Source organism: Toxorhynchites rutilus, chromosome 3, assembly GCF_029784135.1.
Source record: "Toxorhynchites rutilus septentrionalis strain SRP chromosome 3, ASM2978413v1, whole genome shotgun sequence".
Lineage (NCBI taxonomy): Eukaryota > Metazoa > Arthropoda > Insecta > Diptera > Culicidae > Toxorhynchites > Toxorhynchites rutilus.
In genome coordinates, this window is record NC_073746.1 from 82,271,806 (window position 1) to 82,293,195 (window position 21,390).

Consider the following 21,390-nt stretch of genomic DNA (forward strand, 5'->3'; position numbering starts at 1 on the left):
ATGCGGTCGGTTTTGGACACAACCCTCCTGTGACTTTTTATTGTTTTCTAGCTGAGCCGGCAAACTTCACCCCGTCCAAAATTTCATTGATCATCTAATTGACCTTTTACGATTTCCTTTCACTATAATTTTCCTAGTACTTCTACCAAATCCGTCATTATAGTACAAATTATTTCTAGACACAATTCTCGTTCAAGATTCTTCAATCACTTGCAAATGACATGTTTCTCCGTTTCATGGTATAAAGGTTTGATACAGATAATATAATAAAATGGAGACATCTCAATTCGGACGATTCCTTTTGCGCCCATCAACACATCCGGCGATCAGCGATCAATTTCGTGTGTTGATAAAGCATTGCTTTTTCACTCTGCTGGAGCAGAGTTCGGATAACGTTTATCTAGCCATGCTTTGGTTTGCACTGTATGTTTTCCATCAAAAAGCAACCCTTTAGCAATACACGAAATTCAGATTTTTCCATTTTCCACTCTCAATGATGTAACTCACGAACCAATCGACCGATTGCTGTCAAATTTTGACACGCATCCATTGAAAGATGGTGCTCAAGTAGATTGTTGCAAGAGGTGCCATCTAATCGTCAACCTTATGAACATTTTAGCCAAACTGTTATATGTGGAAGCAAATGTGCAGAGACGCATATTCAGAGAATTATTAGAGGATTATGAATCAGATATCGTAGATTTACTATTGTGCTCCCGAGACCGAATGGTTAGCGTCACACGTAACATGCCGGGGGTTCGGGTTCGATTCCCGTTTTGGTTGGGGGAAATTTTCGTCAAAGAAATTTCATCCGACTTGCACTGTGGCCACGCGTATTCTAGAGCTTGTATTCTTGAATACATCCAAGGCGTGTTACTTGGCATTGAAATCTCAACTAAGTACTAATACAAATGACGCTGGTAATACTACGTTGAGACGGCGTAGTTTCTCTAGGAACGTTAGTGCCATTTAAGAAGAAGAAGACTTACTATTATACATCATGATTATGTGGCCTAGCCGTACCAAGTTTCTTTAAAATTCCTGGATCTTTTGCCAGAAATAAAAGAATTCATGACAACTGTCAAAAAAATCATATCCTCAATTGAATGATTACTAAGCGAACGAAAAAAAATTGTAAGGGGTTGTATCTAGGACACGACCGCATTTTCGACGTAGAAACACGGAATTATATTATTCAATCCGCTTGTTTGGACGTGGGACTACGAGTGTGTAGTGAATGTAGATGAAATTGCATTGCCGTTTCGCAATATCTTTCACTCTTGCATCGAGTTGTGTGTGTCTATGTGTGTGAAATCAACATTAGGTATGGGTGATGTCCGTTCGTTGTGTTTCACTTACTTACTCCTCGCTCGCAACTGTTGTTTCATTCCATTCCATCAGTAGAAAGAAACATTCCTCCACAGTCCTCCTTCCCTTGTCTTTCCCGACAGGAAAAGAATCCATTCTCGCTCGATGTTTGCCAGCAACGATGTTGCTTCGATGACCACCACACGAGAAGTGGTGTGGGTTCAAATCGTGGATGGCTTATTTATACCAACTAAGTTGGAAACGGGAAGAAACGAATGTATTAGTTGCTTGTTATTGACCCGTACCGAAGCACACAAATCGGCAGAACAAATGTATGGGAAAATGGGAATGCTTCCAGTATTCATTGATTTAAAACGTTTAGGGATTAGGGAATTGTAATGTATAGCATATCAAACAAATCTTAGAGGATTTCAAATTCGATTGATATGCAAATCATCAGAATCCGTTCGCTGCGAAAATAGTTATCAACGTTAACTTTATTTCATAAAAACGTGACCTGTTTTCTGATTTGGCGCCCTTCCTGAAAGACGTAGTTCTACGTCAAAAACAGATGGGATAAAAAAAAGGGTGCATGATCTCGCTTTTCTCGCGTGATATAACAGCGATGCTAAATGAATTAATTCGAAGCTTCAAGGAAAAAAAAAACAAAATTAAAAATGAAATGGTTAGCGATGTGGAAACCTTCAAGGAGAAACTCATACTCTTAGAAGCACAAATAGAAGAGATTCAAAGCAATCCGAAAATATGGTGATTGAATCTACATATCAAAACAGAATACAATCGATATGCTGATCAAATGTCATGAAATGAGTTTGACAGACAATTTAAAAATATTTAAAAAATAGAAGACATAATATTATTAATTTCATTTCCGTCCAATAATGGAATTGACATTAGAAAAAAAATTAAGTCACTATCAAAGCACTAATTAAAAATAATACCTTCAATTTCAAATGCGATTCATTCTTGAAATCAAGAGCTTCGTCTGACATTGGAATTTAGTTTGTGAGGAAAAGTATCTATGTTTATGGAGATTAGATGCATTTTTGAAAACTTTTTTCGGATACACTTCAATAATAAATATTGAATACATGAATAAATATTCTGAAAAGGACGAAATTTTGCTGACATGTTTTTTCACAAATTCAGGTAACTAAAAAACGACAACTCATACAAAAATGTGCCCTTATACTGAAATCGTCTGAATTGTTATAAAAAAATGTCAATAAATTTATAATTGAAGAAGTGAATACCTAAAACTAGGGGGTCTTCATAGCCCTTTGGTTTCGCATTCGCTTACTAAGCGATCGATCGTGAGTTCAAGCTCAGGGCCCTCAATTGATCATCTTTGTGTTGTCATAGAATAACTACGTCCACGCAACAATCATCTGCGATGGAGATCGATCCACGGTGGAGCAAAGATCGATTCATCCATACAACTGCTCTGCTCTGCAAGAAACATCGGGCTGCTTTTCTATTAATAACCCAACTATGATCAATATCAACTGTCTCTGCTGAACAATGGAAAAACAAAAAGAATACCCTCGCGTCTAAATGGCTACTACTACTGTGTAATTTTTTGTCGAAAAAATTTCTTCCGACTTGTACTTTGGCCACTCGTATTCTAGAGCTTGCTACTGAATACATTCAAGACGTGTGATTTGACATAAGAAATGTTAACTAAGTATTAATAAATGACGCGAGTTGATACCTACATTGAGACGGCAAAATTTCCTCTAGGAACGTATATGTCATTCAAGAAGACTGGAAGAAAGATCAGTTATAATGTCCTTGATTTCGATTTTGACAGAAATTTTTAATTCATAAAATTAATAGAAATTCTAAGTGGTTCGCTTTCGAATTAATTGGCTTCATACATTGAAAGAAGACCACCTTTATGAGAATGAAAAATTTGCTCCATAGAGTAAAAAAGTAAGAGCATATGTCAGATCGCGCATTCGCTCTGCATCAACCCGACAATATTATTCAGAACAACCAAGCGATTCAAGCAGGTTACTCACGATAGTCACCCTATCCCGGAAATAGCAGAAAAAGGACAATTTCAGAGACGACAATTATTAAAATAAAATCATAAATCATAAATCCGTAGGATTCAATTATAAAACTCACTGTTGAAAGCGAGTTGCATTGCCGACAAATTGCAAAACGACAAATTGCAAAACGGACGGCGCCAGTGGTTGTATGGTTAGCGTAACAGCCTCACTCATGAGTTGAGTTGCCCGGCTCATGAGTTGTTGAGTCTGATAGGTAGGAACAGGTGGAGTCGCCTCCCTGATGTCGGTGATTGGCACTAAAGTGGCGGAAATAGGAAATAGGAAATAGGATTCAATTATAAAACTCACTGTTGAAAGCGAGTTGCATTGCCGACAAATTGCAAAACGACAAATTGCAAAACGGACGGCGCCAGTGGTTGTATGGTTAGCGTAACAGCCTCACTCATGAGTTGAGTTGCCCGGCTCATGAGTTGTTGAGTCTGATAGGTAGGAACAGGTGGAGTCGCCTCCCTGATGTCGGTGATTGGCACTAAAGTGGCGGAAATAGGCCGACGAAAAATAAGCGAAGATAAAAAAAAAATTGCAAAACAATGCTCATCGATGCTAAAGCGAGAAAAGTTTTGTTTCTCACTGGAACGGTATTGCTAGTAACACTATGCAATGCATGTGAGTGCAAATTGTGTTGCAAGTAGGATACTGTTGTCGGTGATTCTATTACCTGACTCGCGAAAGTCTACTAGTGATTTTTTAGCTAGCAGCATACTATCAATTACTGGAGATTACTAATGGAGTTATGCGTTGTTTTCGTTCGCGTATATTTAACTTAAAAGTACGGCGTCAGCGAGATGTGATTGATTCCGCACTGACAGCATTGGAGAGGGGAGACAAGCCAAAAAGTATGTAGAGTAAGAAAACGCATGGGGTAACAGCGTTCAAAATGAAAATATAATCTGACTACACCCAAACTAGCGTTGCCAGAAAACATTTCATCTTCGGTAGGAAAAATGCCTTTTCGTGTCCTGAGGCGTCAAATGAGCAAATAAAATCATCTGTCTCAAAAGCTTTAAAATGTGTGTATGTATGGGAGCAGATATCCCTTTTTTTCTTTTTTCATCTCTTGCACCAAAAAAGAAGTCCAAACGAGGTCAACGGGGATCGAACCAAGGCCAGGTAGAAGCTGTTTAACACGACCACGCTATCCACATAGCTACTGGTACTGCTGTAGAAATACGTGATAATGTTACACCTCAAGTGTTTCCTAAAGTTGGAAAGTGTTTTCTAATAGTAAAAAGGAAAGCATAAAGGAGATCTATATCAATCTCGGTCTGGGCCGTGTATTTGGCAAACTATGCGAAAAGCTTTAATTGGCCTCCTGTTTCGCTCGCTCAAATTGATCTTATATTGAAATAGCATATTCATTATACAAATGCTTACCAGTATTTGAGAGCCATGACATTTTCTGTTATTTCTGTGCTCATTTTGTGTAATAAACCGGAATGCCAAAACATGTGCTAAAAATTATTTTCGGGTACCCTTTCCTGAGCATCTAGCTAGCTCTTCGATCGCCAAGTGTTACACGTGCTGACAAGTATGGATCGGGTTCAGTTGTGGTAACAGAACACGTATCATTCGCTTCGCGTACTACTCATGATTTTTCAGTTTCATGATGCATGGAGTTATTCGATACGTAGTGAATGACAGGTAAAGAGGAGTATAAACTGGCAACACCGAAAGCGATCATAACGTTTTAGTTCGCATTCTTTTGTATCATGAGGTGCTAAGTTCGTTCTGGTTTGTGGCATGATGCATAGCATGTAACAACAAACTAATATCCCTGAGGAAATTACTTCTGCAAGATCATATTTGAACAAATGAGAGAAAGTTATTCAGTGAAAAGTTCAATTGGCAAACACTGTTCGCAACTATCATTGACGTGAATGAGCGTAAAGATGATGCCGAATTTCTCAGATTATTGCAATACATATCTTAAACACAAAAAAAAAGACGGGTGGGTAATGTCGGGGACATAACCGGAGTGACGTAGGACTATACAAAGGGGACAGCTTTTGCTAAATATATATTTTGAATATATTGTTTTATATTCTTCTCCTACGTGAATACCTACCTATCTACCTGAAAAATGGATTAGTTTACTGTTTACTCTTTATGAACATGTTGGCGGTTCTGAAAAGAACCTTTTGTGTTGTGTTTTTGCTTTTTTTTTACAAACTTTCTCAATTTGTTCTCACTATCTCATAGTTGATTCTTGATTTTTTTCTGAAGGCTTTGTACTTATTAAATGTTCAACGCCGGGCATCTGTTGGCGTATGCACATATCGTACAATCAAAATGATGGCTGTGATAGGGAATACATAGGTGGTCATCAGCTCATTCACTATCATATATTTCATTATTGAGCACATTACCGTACCTTAAACTGTGGTTTCGGAGACGAATGAATTGTAAGATTTGTAGTCTCCGCAAACAAAGTAAATAGAAATACATACATAGCTCATCATGTTGCTCCTTAGTTATGTTTCTATACAATGCAGATGTAACGTTAGTCAATTTTCAACATCAGTTATGAACCAAAGAAAGCAGTTCTTGCTACCGAGAAAATTCGTTAATGCCATCCTGCATACAATGTGTTGTAATTTGAAGCCACTTTTAATTCGGAAACCATGCATGGGTTTGTGAAAACTGAATGATCAATCGGTTTATATTATATGTCATATTATGTCACTTTAGAATGCATTGGTATTGTGAAAACTTTTAATATGTCTTCTTTGAAAGGTTTAATGGCCCTGAAAAGCGCCGTGTTTTACGGTGGCTGGTTTTGCCACCAAAGCAGTCTGTATAAACAAACTTTTTCCTTCTTCTACCTGCTGCCGTTTTGCGATTGCGTTTGCCACTCGCTGAAACTAGTTGTTGCCACCGAACCGAATGTGCTCTGCTCTGTAGGCGGGTTTTCTTATTGTCGTGAGCAGCTTTGCAAGCCAACTCGAGCACTCCGGCGGCCGAATTTCTATAACCGCTATTAGGTATATTGTGATGTGAAACGATGCAACACTACAACCACACTGATTTACGGTTTGAAAAAGAATGATATATTTTTCAGCGGATCCGCGCGTTTTTACTTTAGCGGTACACACTCACAGGATAGAGACAAATCGGCAGACTCAGCCAAAGGGGCGAGTCCAACGAGATTTCGTTTCTTTGTTTTTAAGAGGCTTTAAACTTTGCAGTTCATTCGCCTCCAGCCCAGTGAAGAGCCACAATAAAACCAGTCCAGAGGGGACTGGCGAAAGGGAAACCAACAAAATCACTCATCAGACCTGTCCGCTCGACTCTCGGTTAAAGAAGAAGGTAGGAAGGGATCCTATGCTTCATAAGATATTTAATATATGCTGTAAAGAAAAGTAAAAATTTACTGATCCGAGGACCAAAGCAGTAACGAAGCACAAGTGACCTAGCGAAAGGCGTGTTCCAAAGCCAAAAAACAAAACGGCCCCTCTCAGGAGGATAGGAAGGAGAGGAGTGGAAAGGATTTGGGTGGGATTAGTGGATTGGGAGGGGGTGGGAGTGGTATGGGAAGGAAAGAGGGGAGGAGTAGGTGTGGGGTGGGGTGAAATGAAATGAAATACAGTTTGAATAGATAATAAAATATAGTGGTTTTGAATTTAATGGTATATAGTATAGCTGAAAAATGGAGAGGTTTATTTAATGAATTTATTCTCCTTGGTGAGTGTGGCTGTAGGAATAGGAAGTTGATTAAAGTATAATGTAATGGATAGAAGATAGATGTGGGTATGAAAGTATATATTATATTATTTGTTATTTAATATTATTGAATGCGTGTATATACATGTATGAATACCTTCCTTCCGACCCGTACATACATGTGTATACACACATAAACACGCATACATGACTGTGAAGTGGCGAACTTTAATAAGCACTTTCCAAGGTATTTAGTATTTCGGTTTAGATTTTACCAAAGAAGTCGGTTTCTTTCAGAAACGCAATTAAATTGGTTTCTTGGGTCTCGTCTCTACTGAGGATATCTCGGAGACTCTGACCTATGTTGTGTCGGACTCGAGCATCTTTGGTATGTTGACATTCAAGTAAAAGATGGCTAACGGAAACCGGAGCTTCGTTGCAAGCACATTGGGGTTTTTCGGCTCTGCAGAACAAGTGTGAGTGGGTGAAGTTAGTGTGCCCAATTCGAAGACGGGTAAGGACTTGCCTTTCCCTACTATTGAGGCGGTCATCCCAAGGGAGAGTGGAATTTTTAATTTTATGAAGATGAGTGGGACGGCTGTTTATCCAGCCTATGTCCCAGCTTTCACGGACTTGCTGTTTTACCCAGCGGACAATGTCAGATGGAGGACAGGGCATGTCTGGGGGATCTATTTTGCTGCCCTTGCCGGCCAGTATGTCGGCGGCTGTGTTTCCACGGATTCCTGAGTGACCAGGAACCCAGCAGAAGGAGATGTTTTTATTTGAAGCAGCCTCTTCTGTTTGCTTAATCCATGGGTGTTTGCTGTTTCCACTCAGAAGATCGTGGAGACAGCTAGCTGAGTCTGAGAATATTGTGGTAGGAAGAAACTCATGGGTGCATTCTTGGGTAGCTATTAAAAGGGCGAAAGCTTCCGCACTGAAGATGGAGCATTGCGGTGGAAGAGAAAAGCTACCAGTGTATCTACTCTCAAAGACTCCACATCCAACTCCATCGGCACTGACTGAACCATCTGTGTATACCTGGTGGTTGATTTGAAAATTGGATGCAACGAGGTTATTGAAGCAGGCTTTGACTTTTGGAGAAGGGTCTCCCGCTCGAACTGTCTTGAGAAGTTCGAGGTTAATGTTCGGCGGTTTGACGTTCCAATTTCTTCCCGTCGCAGATGAACGTTCACATATATCGGGAAGATATTTGTTCGTGAGATTTTTGAACCATGTTTTAGCTCTATGTATTAATGGGACATTGTGGTCGCTTTCGGGGAGTGACAAGTGACGGATGGCTTTATTCGTGATGGCTTTTGTTACCAGGTGGGTGAAGGGAAGTTGCCCACTTTCTGCCATTACAGCAAGAGTAGGACTGGTGGGAAAAGCGCCAATTGCGAGCCGAATTGCTTTATTGTAAATTGGTTGAATGGTGTTTAACACCCTGTCCCCTCCACGGCTGAAGGTGCCTATTCCGTAAAGGATTTGTGGGACCAACCAAACATTTACAACATTTAGCAACGTCTTTCTATGACCAGAGGCTAGGTTGCCTGCGATAGACTTGATGATGTTCAATTTCTTTCTGGTGGCTATTTTGGTCTTTTGGGAATGTGATAGGAAGTTGAGTTTCTTGTCGAAAGTAACCCCTAGTATTTTCAATGTCCTCATTGTAGGGATCGGGATTTTGTTGAGCTGAAGATAGGTTCTCCTTCTGAGAGCTTTTCCGATATGTATGTGTTTGGATTTCTCCGGGGAAATTTTAAAACCTGTTTTTAGAGCCCAGTTTTGGATGGAGTCTAAGGTTTTTTGAAGCCTCTTTCTCTGAATTAAGCCGAAGCAGCTCGTAGAGATAAGAGTGATGTCATCTGCATAGACTATGACCTTTATATGGTCCGGGATAATCTCGAATAGAGATTGCATGGCAATGTTGAAGAGGGTTGGTGAAAGTGCTGAGCCTTGTGGGAAGCCGTTTTCTGGGATTTTTAGAGAAGATTGGTGGTTGTTAATAACGGTTTTGAAGGACCGGTTTTCTAGAAAACTTTTAACGAAGAGACCTAATCTCCCACGAATCCCCCAGTCGAAAAGGCTTTTCAGCACTGGGTACCTCCATGCCCGATCGAAGGCCTTGGATAAATCCAGGGAAACAATATCAATGTGGTGTAATTTTTCAGTTGCGTCGTCTAGGATTTTTTCGATTGCTACAAGGCAATCTTCTGTACCTTTTCCCGCACGGAAGGCGAATTGTCTGGGATCAATCAGCTTATTTGACTCTAGAAAAGTCGTTAAGCGTCGATTGACCATTTTTTCCAAGACTTTCCCAACACAACTTAGGAGAGTGATGGGGCGGAAATTGTCAAGAAGATGGTTGTTCATGTCTGGTTTCGGGATACAGATCATTAAACCCTCTTTCCAGCAACTGGGGAGGGTTCCACTGTCCCAGACTTTGTTGAGGAGCTTCAGAAGTGCTTTTTTCCCGAGATGGGGTAGATTCTTAAGCATAGGGTAGCTAATGTCATCAGGTCCTGTGGATCCTTGTTTGACTTTGTTCAGTACCCAATCGAGCTCTTTGAGGGAGAGGTTTTTGTTGAAGTCAAATTCCACATCGGTATGAAAATCGATGGGAATTCTTTCGCATTCCGTTTTGTGGGTTAGAAAGGTTTGGTCGTAGTTTTGATTGGAGGAGGCGGAAGCAAAGAAATCTCCAAACGCCTCGGCGATGATTTTCCGGTCATTGGTGTATTGACCGTTAATTAGAAGATTATATTCTTTGCTTCTTTTCTTTCCATGAAGCCTGCCAATCTTACTCCATAAATCCTTTGTTGACGCGTTGGGATTAATTTCGCTGACGAATTTAACCCAACTGTTGTGCTTGGCTGTGTTGATAGCAGTCTTAGCTTCTTTGCGAGCCCTTTGGAACTCTGCAAGCAGAGTGGGTCTCAGTGGGCTGTCCGGATGGGCCTTTCTTAATTTGCGTAGGGCCTTACGTCGACCTTTGATCGCTGCCTTCAGCTCAGGCGACCACCATGGGACACATTTCCTGCCAGGGATGCCACTGGTTCTGGGGATGTGCACCATTGCAACTTCTAGGACAACTTTGGAGAATTCCTTGGCTGTCCAATCTCGTTTAGCGGAGAGGCGGTTTTCAATGTCAAACTGATAGCCAGCCCAGTCAGCGTATTCAAATTTCCATCTTGGCCTTGTTGAAAACTCTGGAGAAGTTTGGCCGAAGGAAGTGAAGATTGGAAAATGATCGCTTCCGCAAGTATCATCGTGGATGTTCCAAGAAAGTTTTGAAGATAGTTTGTCTGATACTATAGTGAGATCGATGGCTGAAGTAGTACCAGAATAATGGATTCTGGTGTGTTGGCCGTTGTTAAGAAGGAGAAGAGAATGGTCGGATATGAAATCCTCAATGATGGATCCTATTCGATCGAGGTATGCACCTCCCCAGGCGTATGAGTGGGCGTTGAAATCACCCATAAGCATGATTGGGGCGGGAAGTTGGGCGAACAGATGGTCCAGTTGGCCGCGTAGAGTGTTCGGATCGGAATCATTAGTGATGTAGATGCTAACGACGGTGATTGGAAAGGGGTGTTTAATGCGCACTACCACTGCCTGAAGATCAGTGGTAATGGGAAGAAGATCATGTGGAGTGCCATCTTTGATTGCGATTGCAACTCCGTTTTTTGAGGGGTTGGGACCCTCTTTGAAATATGTGATATATTTTGAGATGAAGTGTTTATCGAAGTTGTTTGGAGTCATAGTTTCTTGAAGGGCTATGACTGTGGGATTAGAGTTTGAAATAAGCATTTTCAGTTCTAGAATATTTCGTCGGATACTTCTGATGTTCCATTGTATCCCAAATTTCTGTGTTGAAGTGAATGTGTTGGTGTTTTTAACTCTAATTCCTAAGTCTTAATTGTGTGTATGTTTGAACTATTCAAAGAGAATTAGTTCGATGGTCCTTTACCCTTGGAAAGAGAAGCTTTCTTTGAGGTATTGGTGTTGTTTTTGTTTGGTGTAGAAGTCTTTGGAGTGTTTGTTGTGTTTGTGTTGTTTTTTGTTGAATGTGCGTTGCTGTTGTTGTTATTGTTGTTTTTTGTTTGATGTGTGTTGTTGTTGTTGTTGTTGTTGTTGTTTTCTGTTGGGGTTGTATTGTTATTTGTTGTTGGTGTCTGTCTTTGTTCATTCTTAGTTCTTTTCTTGTCCTTGTTTGTTTGGGTCTCATCTTCAGATTTTTGATCTGACTCTGAGGATGATCCTTTAGTTATTTTTCTTTTGTTTTTGTTTTTGTTTGGAACATCAGACGTGTCCATAGAAATGACTGATTCGCTTTCGGATTCAGTTGATGAACTACCAGTTGTTGAATCTGTCATGGTTGTATCGAATGTAGTGTCAATTGGGGGGGTGCTTTCGCGACTAGAAGTGGCCGAAGCGGCCGAGGCGCAGTTACATTTGCAGTTGCAGCTGGGTGCTGGCTTTTGCAAGTTGGAAAGTCTGTCTTGCAGAACACTTGCGAATGTTGGAGCATTGTTTTGAAGTTGCAGCTGTTCCTTTGCCTCTTTGTATGAGATTCCATTGTCGATTCTTATTCTGGTGATTTTATTTTCGGTTTGCCATACGGGACAATTCCTACTAGAAGAGGAGTGGTTCCCTTGGCAGTTGACACAAAAAGCTGAAGCATCGCATACTTTGTTTGCGTCTGTTTGTTGTTCCGGATGTTCATGGCCGCAGTTTCTGCAAAGCGGATTTTCGCGTTTGCATCGCTTGTTCGTATGTCCAAATTTGTAGCACTTCTAGCATTGCATGGGATTGGGATAAAAATTTCTAGTCCCGGCTCGAATGAACCCAAAGTAAATAAAATTGGGAACGACAGTTCCGCGAATGGTCAATATTAAAGTGGCCGTTGGCACAACAATGTTGTTGTCCTTTCTGGTGATGCGTTTGACGCCGATCACACCTTGAGCGGTGAGTTCTTTCACCAGTTCGGATTCCGGAAGGTCGATAACTTCGCGGCAAGTCACAACGCATTTGCGTTGGTTTAAAGTTGGGTGGAAGATCACTTCTACAGGAGTATTATCAATCAGTTTGGTAATCGAAAGTAACTTACCGACTGTATCCTCATCCCTGGTTGTCAAGATGTACTGGAGTTTCTTTTTATCATCTCGCTGTGGTTTGGCGCTGTTGAATTTTTTTACAACTGCCTTGATGGTATTGCTGACTGTGAAGGGGTTTGTTGGAAGCACCTTGTCTCCTGTGGCTCTCAGAAGCAGTATCTGGAGATTACCGTTCGAGGGGTCCGCCCATAGTGGAGCGGTGGCTTCGGTGGGCCTGCCCTCATAGAAATTTGTAGCCCGGCCTCCCGGAGGCCCGGAGCTACTTGAAGCCATGCTTCTGCTTGACTATACCTAGGTTATAGTCAGCAGGTACGGATATGAAATCACTAAAATTCCTTATTGGGAGATATTCACTAAGGGGTATGTTCCCAGAAAATTACACTTTGTTCTAGTAAAGCACTTTGAAAAGCCACCAATGGGTGCGGAAAATTGCAAATCACACTTAATATAATAATTGCTTCCGTCACTTCACTTGCTTGTATGCGTGTTTTTCTTTTTAGATTTTATTTAATAATAAATATTCACTACACTACAATATAACTGGCAACACTGCCCGAAAGAAAAAGGGGGCGTGGCGTCGGTGACGCCGAAAAAGCGCGCGCTTTTTCCGGCAAGCCGGTGAGCGCCCGCTCTCCACGGTCGAAGCGAGCTATTGCCTTTTCCCGCTCTCCTTCTGCTGTCACCTTAAAACTTATTCTAACAAATCTCCTTCCACAATCGCCAGGGGGAACGTCCCAGTCCGCTGTCCAGAAACGCCAAAACTCCGAGCTGCTGAAAGAAAAATCGACCTTCTCGGTCGGAGGTTAAAATCAGTATGGGCCAACGAGACGAACGAATGAGCGTTAAAAGGCAGCGATGGCCAAAAAATACATTCATTACGATTTGTTCGCTCGTTGGATTCACATGCAGGCTAAAAAGGGTCCTTTTCAGGATCACAAAATTATCTTTAATCTAAAGAGTTTATTGTTCTGTTATCACTCGATATCCCCATCTTGTTCGGCTAAACCTTCCTGCTTAGCGATTGCGTTTACCACTCGCCACAGATTTCATAGTTGGAAAATTTCTTCCCATCCAGCTTGTGACATGTTGTACAGTAAATTACATTTAATGCGACGTGCCGAAGCACCGCTCAGTGTCGCATTGGAGGCGATTTTAACCTGTAATTGAACATTTGCAATGACAGTGGTACAGTGTCGACTTTCAATGTGGGGTCATAATTTGGACCCCGAACTCTATGTTTACAAAAAGTCCAACTAAATATGTCGCATTACATGACCGTCCAATTAGCTAAATGTCGAACCAAATGTAAATTACTGTACTTTCAATCTGGAAACAATTTAAGAATTGGTGAAAATTAAATAATCGGGAAAGTCCCCAACCATCAATAAGCTCAGAACAACTGCCAAATTCTCATACTCATCATATCCTGGAAAACAGGATTACGAAAAAATCAATTTGTGTTTTATTATTATTTTGGATATTGTTTTAGAAAGCATTAAACTGTATTTCGTAAACTCTTTTTTGAAAGGCCCTGATAAGCGCCGTGTTTTATGGAATGGTTCCAATTTAGAAAACTTAGTACTCGTGGTTTTGAAAAAAAACCATTTCGAACGCCCACGATGCCGCCTTGTTCTGGATTTGCCACCAAAGCAGTTTATATAAAGAACAAACTTTTTTCTTCTGCTACCTGCTGCCGTTTTGCGATTGCGTTTGCGTCTGCCTGTTGTTGTCTTGATGTCCACCGAACCAAAGCGTGAGCAGTTTTGCCAGCCAACTCGATCACTTCGGCAGCCGAAACTCTATAACGGCGGCTAGATGGACTGGTGCACTGGTATTAACGCGCTCGGCCTAGCTACCCTTGCGGAGCAATTGGCGAATACACCTACGGAAAACTGCAGTCCAACACGGTTCGAGCGGGAGTTTGCCTTTCCCTTCACTTTTCCTCCATTGCCATGTCCAGACATGGCTGCTTGTGTTAGTTTGTTGATGTAATGCGAAACGATGTGGTGTACGGTTTGGATGAGAATGATCGTCTGGCTCGCTCGAGAATTACGCATGTGTGAGACTGCGACCAATGTTTCGTAATTTTTTTTCTTTTTCCTTTCCAATCGTGCTTCATTGGATTTCGCTGCTGCTGTGGTTGCCCGTTTTGGTCGGTACGATTTGAGGAGCACAAAATGGACCAATCAAAAATGGGCACATAGTGAATTTGGACAATGCTTGATATTTCACAATTATTCAATTGTTTATCTCAAGAAAAATTAAATGTTATTCGTTATGATAGATGCGTAGATATATTTCCTATCAATTGATGCAAACACCTTTCCGATCTATTGAGAAATGCTCGAGTTATAAGCGTTCCAAATCTTGCATTTTTTTCTACTTGTTCGGTTCTTAGATTTTCATTTCACCCCCTATATCTTCCGGTTAGACGTAGTCCTACGTCAAAATGCAGACGCAAGAGAAAATTCATGAATATCAGAATCAAAGAGCATCTAACCATATATCCACTAGCAGATCAAGCACTTTCGAGCGAAACACGACAGCTGCGAGGATGTCTGTCTCATCTTGTCAACACACACGTATAATTATTCCAAACTCAGTCCGACCACAAAAAACACATTTGTATAAAAGCAATCCAATCTAATCAGCATATTCATTTTATGGTTATCCGATTCCATCAAAGAAGGACTCTGGATCAGTATAAATCGATCATTCAAAACTACGATTGCTAGTTTTTCTACTCTTCCTACCTCCCTCTCTCCCATTCCCGACTGTGTTGGTCGGCTAACCTTCACACCGGCGACACCGATTAACCAAGACATTTAGCATGAAAAATAGGACTGCCAAAAGTGCTATGTCCGGGCCCGGTTCGGCCCCGCATGAATGGAGCCTATCCCCAAAAAAATCAATGTGTAACATAATACTGGTTCGGTTCCTCGTTTGGAGACAACAATCAAGTCGTCTCTAATTTATTGAAAAACCGTTGACTATGTCACCTCTGCCGGCTACCAACCGAGTGGCCAGTGGCTCATTCCACGCCATGTCCAATTAGAGTGTTGAAAAATAACAGCCAGCAACAGCAGCAGCAGCAGCAGCAATAACGCGGTGGCATAATTTCACGATAAATCATTGCTCAATGACCGACTAATTGAAGGTTATAAAAATTAAAATTATTGCTCTTCAACTGACGCGCCGCGCCGATCGCTAAGCCGCCTCCCCGGCTCAGCGAAAGTTGGCAAGAACCGAACCGCGCGCGGTCATTTTCAATATTCTACCCACAGAGTAGCGATATATTTTCGAAGGTAGAAAAATATAAGTTTGACGACAACTTTGGATTATCTAATCGGGACCGGTAATGAGATAAAGTCAGCCCCGAAAGTCGGCTTTTTCGGTGGTTCGCTGGATGAATACTAATAAGAATAGTTGTGGTTTGTTTTTTACTCTCGTGTGTATAACCGGCAGCTTTCATCGTGCGCGATATTATTCTGACCCCTGAAGTTGGACAGCCACCGACAAACAGTATTTGTTTAACTTTCTGAGAAGGCGGCAAAGATGAAACGTTTTCGGCTTTGGTTTATCGGATGTGATTAACAACGTTGGCTCAGGGGAAAACAGATTATGTACTCCAAATAGTTTGAACGAATGCAGATCACTGCCGATGGCATATCTTTTCCCACCGAGCTATTGAAGAGTTTTTGTACTCGAAATACAATTTTTTCAATTTAGAAGTGACGGTTTGAAAAATTAGAAAATCGATGGTATATTCTATTCGGAATGAGCGGATGTCATAAGAACTATACAGATGAAAAATAGGCAACGGGATGAATTGTTTCCTTTTTTAGACTGATTCATATGTGTTGTATTCTAAACACGCTGTTTCTCACGAGCTCGATACCTGCATAACAAAAAACATATTTTCTAAGTTTGTTTTATTCTTAGTAACCACTTAGTAACCACGCTTTGAAAAAAGGTGAAATGTCATATCGAAGTAAGACAGAGAAGTAAGAAGAGCCTCAACTTCTTATCATAAAACGCTTTTGTACCATAATATGAATTCGATGCATTACAATGGTTTCCAAAAATTATTTACATCGAGAACCTTGCTTTTATGAGGTTTCAGTTGCCCATTTTATATAATACTTTGGATACGACAAGCTTGCAACCAATCACTGAAATGGCCTATTAACAATAATTGCCGGTCAATTCACATGCATCTTCGATCCAAGAGCAATCTGGTCTGAGCTGGTCACCGAATGAATGAATGAGATCTCACACGATGAGTAGTAGTAGTGGATGAAGACAGGGTGGTGCTCCAAGGATCGAAAACATCGGTTTATTAAACTAAAGATCGAGAGAGGCACACAAAGCGCATGCCGAACGGAGCGCGTCGCAAGCGGCGGAGAAGAAGAGATGGACGGCGGTGGCGATCCGCGATTTAATTTTATATCGTATAATTTGTAATTAAATTAGCAGCAAATGATAGTAATATTACACAGCGGTGCCAATTTTTGGGTAGTCCATTATCGGCTGCTAAGTCTGGAGGGGGAAAATCTTAGCCGGTGGCTCGGTTCAACCTCTTGTCCGGCGATAATATTTATTATCGCAGGGGGGCCATCAAATTACGGTGCTACCGGCGTTGTGAACGTCCATGAATCGGTTTTAAAGTAGAGTTAATTAGGAGGAGCAAATGCGGTGGACATCGTTAGCTTATGCCAGAATTATTAAATTTAATGAGCCATACGATACGGCCATCATTTTGACCGGCTGATAAGGTTGCTATCAGACAAATTGAGCAGGATTTCATCATAGGAATTAACATGCTCGTTAATAATACGTTGTGAAAGCAGCATAAAGTATGGAATGGGATGTACGAATGCATGTACCATGATAATATTTTCAGTTAATTCAGACCCAATGTTATTTCGTTTTGATTCCGAGCTGATTCGTTCTCTCGCTGCAAGAGATAAATACCACTAGTAGGTACGTAAAAAAATACCCCAAAAAAGGTATAAATTATAACTTCGTTGGAGCGAAGATTTTCTAGATTTTTAAGACGCCTGTGAGCTCCCAATTAGATTTCAATTAGCTATAGATTGAATAAAACATTGCCAGTATTTTTTTCATGTGACATTAAACTTCAAAAAACAAAGTTCCATGTTTGTTCAGCGTATTAAAAATGTCAAGTTTTGTTCCGAATAAAGAGCATTTGCAGCATTCGCTACTTTTGTTTTTTCTTCGAAGAAAAAAGTGGTCGAAGTGGTCGTTTGTTTTAAAGTTATTTTGCGAACCATAAGCGTAAAAAATCATGGATTTTACCTGGTGAAGCTGGTCCATCAACTGCAAAGTCATATCGGTTCGGCCGAAAGGCGATGCTCTGTGTGTGGTGGGACCAGGTGTACTATGAGCTACTAAAACCGGATGAATAGTCCACAATTTGTCTGAGAGATGAGCGAAATGTGTAGAATCAAACGGGGATTACTTCAAACAAAAATATTTTGAGGTTCTCCTATAAATTATGTGTATTCTGTAATCTTCATCGAAAAAACTGGATAGTTTTTACTTGCACACCTGATAGAGAACAATGCGAAAATATGACTATTTTCTCTAGATTTTCGCCCAAGTCAGTCATCAACATTTTGGAGAATTAGAATAAGGTAAAACATGTAGTTCGTTCTAAAACTCATACTCATGGACCACTACAAACATCCATCATTAGATTTGAGCATTTCTTGTGGATATACCAAGTAAAAACTAGGGGTGGCCTATATCAGTTATTTACGGTAAATATTGGAACCTCTATCCAATATAGCAGTAAAAGTAGGGTTCGCACAACTGTGAGAAAAGATAATTGTGGGGAGTAAAAATTTTGAAAATTCTAAAAAAATAAAAAAAAGCTGGATAAAATTGACAAAATAAAAAAAGATTTTTTTTTCGTTTGGCTGTTCGCTGGAATGCTTGAAGAAAACTGGCAATATCCAGGAAAAACTGGAAGGTTGGCAACTCTGGTATTCAGTTACTTGATTGCGATGAAATTATTGAAGAAAATTGAGCTCTTTTGGCACTAGTCGTGCAGCAACTTTTCTCATGCCCGAAACACCAGCCAAAGTCATATGTTGGAAAGAAGAAATCCATCATTGTAGGGATCGATATCTCGAATAGTATCTGTTAATCAATATCAAATTTATGCTCGGTGTTAACACACAAAACAAATATCTGTTCTATTTGTTTATTCTATCCAGTTATGAGTTATAGGGTGTTAACAATGGAAGTCAAAAAGAGAAAATTTGGTACATTTTACAGTTTCTATTCGATAAAGGCGAAAATACAAGCCGGCTGATGAAATTGCGAATGGTTTTTTTGGTGACGATACGGTAACAGCCAGAGATGCCAACCTCCCTGATTTTCCAGACTTTTTAGCACGCTCCCTGATATCCTGACGAACACTCAATGTATCCTTATTTTTCTGAAATGATCCTGATTTTTCCTGATTTTTGCACTCTTTTCGTAATAAATATACTGATTTCCATGCCAAAGTTTTCTTTCATGATAGTTCTCCGGTTCGCACTCGTATATATCATACATTAAGTCAAATTCTCTAGACGCAAATCTGTACTTAACTTTTTTATCTTTACCCTCAATTGTTTCGTGGTTTTCCACAATTACTAAAAGGAAATTTTTTAATCCACAGTCAATATAAAAATATTTTATATATGATTTGTTCATCTGATTCAAAGTAGATCAACTTTAATGGTGGGACTATTGTAAATATATCTATAACAGTACTAAATATCATAAAAAATAGGGAAAAATCAACAAGTCTTCCACTGCTGATATGCTTTCCTCATTTGTCGAGTAAAGATTCATTCCAAAGCATAGATGACGAATTTAATGAAAATTTGTATATTGATTTCTTTGCAACTCTGCACTGTAGTGATGCTGTAGGTTTTTTCGGAAAAAAATATAAACGAACAAAAAGTCAGGTGAAACACTAGCATTTCCGCTTATGCGAGGATTTATACCATGCTTATTAATTATTTAACATATCCGGTCTTCGCCCGAAGGAAGATATACACTGTTTCTGGTGAGATTTGGAATGGATTCTGTCTTATGAGCTACTACCAAGCAACCTGTTTCTCATATGAATGGCTCGCAGCAGTCTTCGACGAGGAAGCAAACATGTTCTGAGAGGATAAAATATTTAAGCTGTGTGAAAGATGGTGAAAGATTACGAAACAGAACTATGGATGTAACGTTAAATTATAATGCTTTAATTGAAAATGATGTTTTTGTTTTCCCAAAAATCGACATTAACTTTTCGGACAACCCAATATGAGCAATTCTGATTTATCCTGATTTTTATTTTCATTCTCCCTGATTTTTAAAAATTATAGTTGGCAACCCTGGTAACAGCTAATTATCTCGCACAGGCATGCCCGTCGTCGAAAATGTCGTCAAAATCACAGACATAATCGGTGTTGACCGGCATGTTAGTAGTCGTAGCACCATACAGGAGCTAAAGATCGACCATAAAACAATTGTAAACCCTTCGCGCAGAGCAGGATTCAAAAGAAATCCCTATGTTTGGGTAACACACCAATTAACATAAGAAAAACATAAAGAATCGAGTTTCCATTTGCGAAGCCTTGTCCAAATGGAATGAAATTGACCCATTTATTAAAACCGTGAATGAGAATGAGAAATGGGTCACATACGACAATATTGAGGGAAAACGAATGTGATCAAAGCGTGGTGAAGCAGCTCAAACGGTGACCAAACCAGGACTAACGGCCAAGAAAATTCTACGGTGTATTTGGCGGGACTTGGAAGGAATCATTTATTATGAGTTGCTTCCGTATGACCAAACACTAAATTCAGCTCTCCACTGTTAAGAACTGGATCGTTTGAATTCACCAGAATCGTTAATCTCTTCTCGGTCGTCTTCGAATGTTGTGAACCATTTATAGACCGGTGTTTTCGACAATCACCTCCAATCAGTTTGGCAATGAGTGTTTCTTGGGGGATATGCCAAGAAATTGACGTAAACTCGGTTCTAATGACCCCGGATTGAATCAGAAAGTCGTGAATTATATTCGTGAGCATCTGAGCACCTCTATTCGTGACTTGGCCGAGAAATTCGCTACCAGAATCGGAATGATCCAATGGATTAAAAAGAATGATAACCTATAGGAAGCAAAAAGTACTATAGCAAACTCCGGAACAGCAACTCGTGCTGGACCGAGGGCTTGAAAACTTCATGAGCGTATTCTGGATAATCCTAAATACTGCATTGTGATGGACGACAAGACATATGTCAAAGAGGACTCCAGAACGGCCCCATTTTTTACACAAAATCAGTTCGGGAGAATATACCGATAACGGACACGACTGTTGCGATGCAAAAAATCGATCAGAAGCTGGTCTAGTCTTGCAAGCCATTTGCACATGTGGCTTGTGATCTTCTGTTGCCGTAGGACTATGTCTTTGTTTTCTATAGAGGGGCGGGGTCACTCGACGAAAAATGTAATGAAAAATTGAGGGATTTCAAATGTATATAACGCAAAATCTTTATTGCTATATATGTTACAGCATTATGAGTGGTTAGCGTCCCACACTATCATGCCGATACCCGTTCTGGCCGGGGGATTTTTCGTCAAAGAAAATTCTCCCGGCTTGCACTGTGGTCACGAGGATTCTAGAGCTTGCCACTCCAGAGTACAGTCAAGGCGTGTTATTCGTAATCGCAATAAAGTACTACTAATAATAAATGGGTTATATATGGGTTATACAAATGGGTGGGTTATATCTATGATATAACCGCGAAGTTGACGTGGGACTACTTTAGCTTAGCAATTATTTGTTTGTATTGAGTAATTTTTTGATTGAATGAAACAATTTCCGAATTCAATTGAATTCAATATATTTGCTTTGTGAGTAAAAAGATTGAACAAATGCCATGTAAGGTCAATTCAAGCATTGTGATAGATTATGTTCTTCGTTACAAGTAAATTTAATGACAGTCTTTTTACGTTTGGAATAAGCACTAGGACAAAATATGTGAGCAGAAGAATTATCAAACGATTATTTTATTTTACATTTCCCTCTGAAGTTTGCATCTCTTAAATGTACGTTCTTCTCGAATCGCGAATTTGCTTGATTAGATGAACTTCAGGCACTCAGTTTCGAATTTGACAAGTACGTCAAAC

At 40.1% G+C, this 21,390-nt stretch overlaps 1 protein-coding gene across 3 annotated transcripts in view; it reads right to left on the bottom strand.

Moving 5' to 3' along the window:
* The window catches only part of LOC129774718 (bone morphogenetic protein receptor type-1B), a 422,669-nt gene that overhangs the window by 196,675 nt on the left and 204,604 nt on the right, over positions 1–21,390 (bottom strand). Inside the window, exon 1 of one of the 3 annotated variants that reach the window (XM_055778611.1) lies at positions 12,178–12,613. The exons of 1 other annotated variant lie outside the window; for it this stretch is intronic. In XM_055778611.1, coding sequence (XP_055634586.1) covers positions 12,178–12,457 — 280 coding nt within the window. In that variant the 5' untranslated portion in view covers positions 12,458–12,613. Of the gene's footprint in view, positions 1–1,363; positions 1,404–12,177; positions 12,614–21,390 lie in introns of those variants that run through there. One more of the 3 variants, XM_055778613.1, reaches the window with a different exon arrangement.